At 35.7% G+C, this 7,376-nt stretch overlaps 1 protein-coding gene across 1 annotated transcript; it reads left to right on the top strand.

Annotated features, from left to right (window-relative positions):
- Window positions 1-720: 720 nt before the first annotated feature.
- On the top strand, window positions 721-7,376 carry LOC121944507 (probable E3 ubiquitin-protein ligase DTX3). The gene is made up of 4 exons (XM_042488319.1): window positions 721-798; window positions 2,860-3,852; window positions 5,789-6,006; window positions 7,172-7,376. Exons 1-4 carry the CDS (start codon window positions 793-795, stop codon window positions 7,239-7,241), a joined length of 1,287 nt encoding a protein of 428 aa, XP_042344253.1. The 5' UTR covers window positions 721-792; the 3' UTR covers window positions 7,242-7,376.

Below are 7,376 nucleotides of genomic sequence, written 5' to 3'. Positions count from 1 at the left end.
CACTGACACCTGCTAGACAAACAGTGGTACTGCAACACGAGCAGGGTGCTGCCTTCACGTGCTGCTCGGAAACTTCAGCCTCACCTCTCAGAAGTCGTTTTCATCTCAATATCTGAATTTAGGAATTTAGATTAGCAGATTTAGCATCTTGTATTTAATCCTTAAAACCTGACCAAATTGGTTTACCTTCTTTTTTTTTAAGTGATAAGAAAATTACTTATATAATATAGATATATAATAATTCTATAAATAACAATAACATATAACATGCAGATAAAAATAATATAGATATTTAAATTTATGTTTACAAACACACACACACACACACACACACACACATACATATACTTATCATTTATTTTTGATTTTTTTGGGGGGTGGGGGGGGTGTATTTTCAGGCAATTATCCTGAGGAGGACACGTCTCGCAAGTTGCTCATTGCATTCCCCACGTTTCAAATAAATCAAACCAGTTTGCTCAGTTTTCAAAGGGTCAATCACTTCTCAAAACCTACACTGACATACGTTTTCTTTTCTTTTCTTTTTTTGGGGGTAAATCTTTTGTCTAGTTTCTATCGAATGATTATTATTATTATTATTAATTTAAAATAATAATAATCTTCTGTATTGGTTTTCCTGGTGTCTGTTATTCCCTGATCACCGATGGAGGCGCTAACAGACAGGCGATGAGCTCTGGGGACAACATGAACCTGAAAGTGAAAGTTAATCGCAGCTCCTCTCGGTGTTCACAGACTTAACGCGGTGCTGCTGCAGCTTCACAGGAGCTCTGCAGAATGGAGGTAAGTTTCACATATTTAGCCCACATTTAGAAACAGACTTAACCAGGCTGAAGGAAGGTGAGATGCGGCAGGAGCAGCAGAGTATGTATTATGGTCGGTCAAGTTTGGTTTTACGAGTCGGTTAGTGAGCTCACTGCTGCTGTCGTTGTTTCTCTGGAAAATACATAAAAACGTTTCTGTGAATTGATCTCTTTTTAATTGATTCAGTCACAGAAGCAAATTACTATGATATGTTCTATTTTCTTCAGGGAGAAGATTAGACTTTAAGGTGAAAAGTGCTACAGTTTGCAGGAAATCTGAAAAGTAAGATTTCCGGTTTTGGCGTTTGACCTTTAAAATAAAAGCTCGTCAATCCAAATGAAAACCATGAGCCTCATACATTTTTCTGTTGCTCATCAAACACATCCCATAATATACACGTGTCATTTTTCAAAGTTAGCGTACAACTGAAAAATGTATAGGGGTGAAAATAGAATTTCTGTTACCAATATATAGAAAACATTGCTTGACAAAATAAAAAAAAATACTCCAAAGGGTAGGTTGTCATACATGTTCAGCAAACAAGTTTACAAAACATATTTTTCATAGATTAACTTCTTTTATTGAAAAAATAAATAAATAAAAAACAAGAAATTCAAATGTAAGAAAGTCAGATGATTTTATATATATATATATATATATATATATATATATATATATATACAAGGAGAAGGGGAAAGGGAAAGGATAAGAGAAGAGAAGCAATACATGGGAAGAAGTTAATTGGCCGTTTAACGTTTGGCCTGAATATTTGAAGAAATAAGTAAAAGGTACAAGAAAATATCCGGAAAATAAGCAGAAAAAAAGAGCAAAAACATTAAAACAAGCAAACGACCTGAAAAAAAGTGCAAAAATATATAGTTATAAATAAAATATAGTTATATATTACATAATAATATAGTTTATATATAGAGTGGACATTTGCCCCAAGTATTTAGATAGCTCTTTAACTCTACCCCTTTCCCCTCATCACTAATTTCTAGGTCATTTTACTATTTAATAATTTATAGCAGATTTCACTTGTAGATAAGATCTTGATCTCAGTATGACTCTCTGATTAAATAAAGTGTATATCTATATTGTAATTTGGGGGACATTTCTTGTTGAGTTTGTCATTGTTTTTTTTATATAATGTTTTTTTTAAAATAAACCAAACCAATTTGCTGACTTTAAACGTTTAAATGCTTGTGAAAGGCTTCTGAAATGTACTGTTAGTGTAAATAATAGACTGAAAATAAAACTAGTGAACTCTGTATTCAGACTGAAGTGGGCCGACAGTTTTAAGATACCCTGCTAAACAAACTGGCTTTACTGTTTATTTATTTTATTTTTTTTATGTGAAAAAGGTCATAAGCAACAAAAAAGAAATGACCCAGATGTTCACAAGAAATCTGTGAAGAAAAAAAAACACAATAGAACAAAACACACACACACACACACACACACACAAAAAAAAAATACAAAGCAAGATATGACCTGGAAAAAATGCTTAAACAATATATTGATTCTGGAAAATTATGAAATATATAAATGTCAATATTGTTCACGGGACAATTTTCCGTAGCTTTTTAAAAAATAGTCTCCTACATCCTACATTGGCACAGTAAACAAGTAAACTTTACTTGTTTACTGTGCCAATAATACCGTCCTCTTTGGTGCTTACGGAGTAAATTGAACTAAATGATTGGATTGTTGAGAATCTTATCAAGCTAACAAAGTCTGTAGCATGTCCATATTGATAACATTTTAAACATATGTACATATTGTATGGGTGATCTTCAGCAGGTAGCCATTAACCCAGTTTTATACATCCAAAGAACTTGTATAAAAATGAACTGCATGGTAACCAGATCGAGCCTCTAATTGAGACAGGCCTTTATTTGTCAAAATGTGTCGTTTTAATTGGGACCAGACTTTTATTTGAAGTTTTATTTGAAGTTTTAAAGTATGTGGCATGCTGCATTTAGATGGAGGTATAGTATGTGGCCAATAGCTAACTTCAGCTGCCATGTTTTGTTGCAGTTCATCACAGATGTCTCTGTCATCATTGATGAAGCACTTTACAAAGACCAGCGAAGATTAATAAAGATTCTTCAGCCTTACCGCCCTGAGAAAAAAGCTTCCTGCTATGTCGTGAGAGGAACAATGGAGGAGCTGGACAACCTTCGGGCCAAATTAGTAGCCGAGAGGCGTCATTCCAGTCCGCTCAGCCGGAGACGAACCAGTCAGCGAGACACTTCACCCAGTATCAAACCTGTGGAGGTATCTGGGCTTATTATGGCTTACATTGATCAAAAATGTTCGAAGGAACTTAAGAAAATTCAAGGGACCAGTTTTGTCATTGAAACACAGCCTGACCTCAGAACAGCGCACAGTAAACCTAGCACCACAGTGTGGGTGACTTTCAGACCTAAACATGTGTCTGTCAGCCCTGTTCGTGGCGAATTCGTCAGACAGCGATTCGTCACATTCTACCAGAGGACTGCGTCTGACCTGCAGGTCACATCGGTCCCCTCCACAGCGCACAGAGACCTGCAGAGGACATTTCCGTGCCTCCTCTTTAACCCCAGCCACAACAGATCGGAGGTCACAGTGACCGGGCCTTTTGTGCACATCGCTAAACTGAAAGAGTTCCTGTCACAAAATATGCAGAGCTCAAGCAAGAGTCCAGCGAAAAAAGGTCCAGCACGCGCTCCAAGCAGCAGGACCCCACGTCCTCCATCCACCCCCAGCACACACCCTGAGGAAGAAACATGTGTCATCTGTATGGAAGTGATGGTCAGCGCAGAGAAACAGACTCTGCGGTGCAAGCACTCGTTCTGCAGAAGCTGTCTGAAAACTGCTTTTGACTACAAGCCTGCGTGCCCGACGTGTGGAGAGTTATACGGCACTCTGAAGGGGACGCAGCCTGAGGGAGGCAAAATGGACGTCAGCAGAGGCTCTGCGTCTTTACAAGGATATGAGAAATACGGAACAATAATCATCCATTATTATATTCCAAGTGGCATCCAAAAGGTAAGACTACAGATACAACACTGAGCTATTTAATTTCTACCTTTGAAACAGTAAATGAACTCAAAGTTAGGGTTGCAGCGGTATACTGCTTTTAACCCTTTTCTCACTGCGGTATGAAAGTTGACAGTTATTATATAATATATGTTTGCTTATTTAAGGTAATGACAAAAGTGTATCTGGATCGAGAATTGCGCCTTTTTTTAAGTTATTTTGAAAGGGAACATTTTTTTACACATGGTGCCGTTAACCCTTTGAAACCTGAGCAAGTTGGCTTGTTTTCTTTCAAAAACACAGGAAGACGTTACAAGCTACGAGTTACAAGACAGTTATCTGAAATTTATAAAGAAAAGAAACAATACAAATAGTTGTTGGGGTATAGAATTGCTTCTTTTAAAGTCATTTTGAAATGGGACACTTTTCTTTTTCTTTTCTTTTTTTTCTCTTATTAACTCTTAAAACTGAGCAAGTTGTCTTGATTTCTTTAAAAACATGGGAAGAGGTTAAAAGCTAAGAGTTGCAACAAAAACTATTGATAACTAAAAAAACAAATTATAAAAAAACCCAAATATTAAATATATAGATACAATAGTATATTACTGTGGTAATAATAATGGGCATTTTTCCACAATTTATTTTTATTATTATCTTCTAATGATTTTTCTCTATTTCTCTCTCTTAAAGCTAATTTTCAGGTCATTTTTTCCTAATGTATTGCAGTTTACGGAATATCTCTTGCTAAGTTGCTTGTTGCCTTTTTTAGCCATGTTTTCAAAAGAAATCAAACCTATTGTCTCAAGTTTCAAAGGTTTAAATGCACATGAACGGAGTCTGAATGCAGTGCAAGAAAACCAGTGGTTGTTTATTTTTAACCAAAGGGTTAAAACAGTTGTTTCATGTTGCAATTGCAGTAATAATTACATTGTAACTAATGCACAGCAAAAAGAAACTACTTGTTTTAATTTTTAAAAAGTCAGTGTCAGGGCTACCTTAAGTTTTTAAGCTGACTGAAGTAGAATCATTGGAAAATTACCTCAACTCATTTTCTCAAATTCATTCAATTCAAAATTTTAAGGCAGCCCAGACACTAGCTTTTTAAAGTTAAAACAATTAGCTTCTTTTTACTGTATAATAATAATAATTATTATTAAAATATTTTCTAATACCACGATACCAAGATACCAATATTTTCTGAGACAGTTATGGTACAATGAAAACTTTATACTGTTGCAACCCTACTTGGGACACTTGCTAGCTCTTCCAGGAGCTCCCAGCTGCAGCTGACAGAGGACATCAGAGAGTGGAGCTGCCTCATCACTGATGAATGGAACTTATTTCACATGATAACAGGGGAGTATCAGGAGGGATCAACTGGAACCACCAGAAGCATCCCAGTGAGACTCTTACATGACTGGACAGTCAGAGGATCCAGTCCAGGGGTGTCAGACTCACTTTAGTTCCTGGGCCACATACAGCCCAATATGATCTCAAGTGGGCCAGACCAGTTAAATCATTGCAATGAGATGCACATTGTTGGCTTTTTTGCCAGTATCTGATCTGTCCATATTTTTGGTAGATTTCCCATGTGAATATATGCACTCATGTTGTTCCCCCTAACTGCAGAGAACATCAAGTCTCTCCGGTAGTGGAATTAACATATTATATGCTATACTCATTAAAGTCCCATAATGCTAGCACCATCATTTCAACCCATCATATTGGCAGAAATGCTCATTTCGGGCCAATAATTCATTTTAAAGCCATTATCTGCTGTTAGCGATGATGCGCCGATATTGTTGTGCATCTCTACCACTGCATCATAACCTCTAAATAACATCACCTCCAAATGATGAACAGTCTGAGATGTTTTAAGAAATTCAGCCAGTGAGAGGTAGTCAGTCTACCTTACTACTTAAAGCTGCCTCCTGTGTGTCTGCAGCGGGAGCATCCTAACCCCGGGCAGCCGTATGAAGGCGTGTCCCGCACAGCCTACCTGCCAGACTCCCCTGAAGGCAGACGGACCCTGAAACTGCTGAGGAGAGCCTTCAATCAGAGAGTCATCTTCACTGTCGGTCGCTCAACCACCAGCGGCAGAAACAACGTGGTCACATGGAACGATATTCACCACAAAACTGCCACACATGGAGGACCTACTCAGTAAGCACTTTTATTTAGCTACATTACATTGAAGTGATGTGTATTTATGTACTGCTAAATATACAGAGTGGGCCTCTGATGTAATCACACAAACAATGTATTGTGCGAAATAAAAACACGGCATTCATTCATTTATATATATATATTTATATATATGTGTGTGTGTGTGTGTGTGTGTGTGTGTGTATCCAGTGGTATTCCGATCCTTTACATCCTTTACTTAATTAAAAGTACTAATACCACCCTGTGAAAATACACTTAAAGTCCTGCATTGGAAATTACACTTTAAAATAAGAAAATATAATCAGGAAAATGTACTAAAGTACTAAAAGTAAAAGTACACAGTACAGAAAGAAAACAGAAGAAAACAACACATAACTAAAAAAAACACACAAAAAAACTCAAAATTATTTTGATTTTAGGGTCATTTTTAACACCATAAAAATTGAATTATATATATAAAAAAGAAAACCCATACAAAAAAACTAACAAAATATTTTTTTAAAAACCACCCTTAACCCTAAAAAAGTATGAGGAGAAAAAAACATGCCATAAAAAATGCAATATTATAACATCCAAAAACCTCAGTACTATTTAATATAAAAAAAAGAAAAAACAAACCCCAAAACTCAAAATTATTACAAAAAATTAGAAAATGACTCAAATGTTTATCAAAATAGTTGGCAATTAATTTTCCAGGAACTGACTGATTGGCTTATCAACTAATTATAGGAGCAGTACTTGTATAAACTGTTTGGTAGTTTTATTTATAATAACATCATATTATTATACATTGTATTTTATAAATCCTTCTTATATTTTTCAAGAAAAAAAATCTTAATTTGTAAAATAACTAAAGCTGTCAGATCAGTTTAGTGAAGTAAAAAGTACAATATGGAGTGGAATAAAATACTCAAGTAAAGTACAAATACCTTTAAATTCATACTTAAGTACATTATTTGAGTAAATGTACTTACATTACACCACTGTATCTTTGTATTTATGGCAAGAATGCTTAATGTGACCTAAATGTAATTATCAGTGCAGAAATCTGATATGATTTCACAGGGAGAACAATATAGGGTTAATGCACATCACTATAACTCACTGCATGTTCAGACACTGTCCATATGAAATCACTGAATTTCTGTTATTGTGTTTGCAGCTATGCATATCCAGATCCTTATTATCTCAGCCGAGTTCAAGATGAACTGAAAGCCAAGGGGATCGAATGAGTCACTTTAAGGTTTGTCAACACATGAATATAGAATTGTAAGGACATACTGAATTATTTTACGAAAAAATTATGGGGAGAGGGGAATATGGCACAGAAAACTATGAACCAGGAGAAATAAATAATGTCATTCTAC

The sequence above is a fragment of the Plectropomus leopardus genome, chromosome 6 (genome assembly GCF_008729295.1).
Source record: "Plectropomus leopardus isolate mb chromosome 6, YSFRI_Pleo_2.0, whole genome shotgun sequence".
NCBI lineage: Eukaryota > Metazoa > Chordata > Actinopteri > Perciformes > Serranidae > Plectropomus > Plectropomus leopardus.
Note: the sequence above shows the minus strand (reverse complement) of the source record. Positions and strands in the feature narration are given on the sequence as shown.

Excerpts from the sequence above, each read along its gene's own strand:
- LOC121944507 (XM_042488319.1), top strand. Across the intron at positions 3,853-5,788 it reads TTCCAAGTGGCATCCAAAAG|CGGGAGCATCCTAACCCCGG; the intron begins GTAAGACTACAG and ends GTGTGTCTGCAG. Across the intron at positions 6,007-7,171 it reads ACACATGGAGGACCTACTCA|CTATGCATATCCAGATCCTT; the intron begins GTAAGCACTTTT and ends TTGTGTTTGCAG.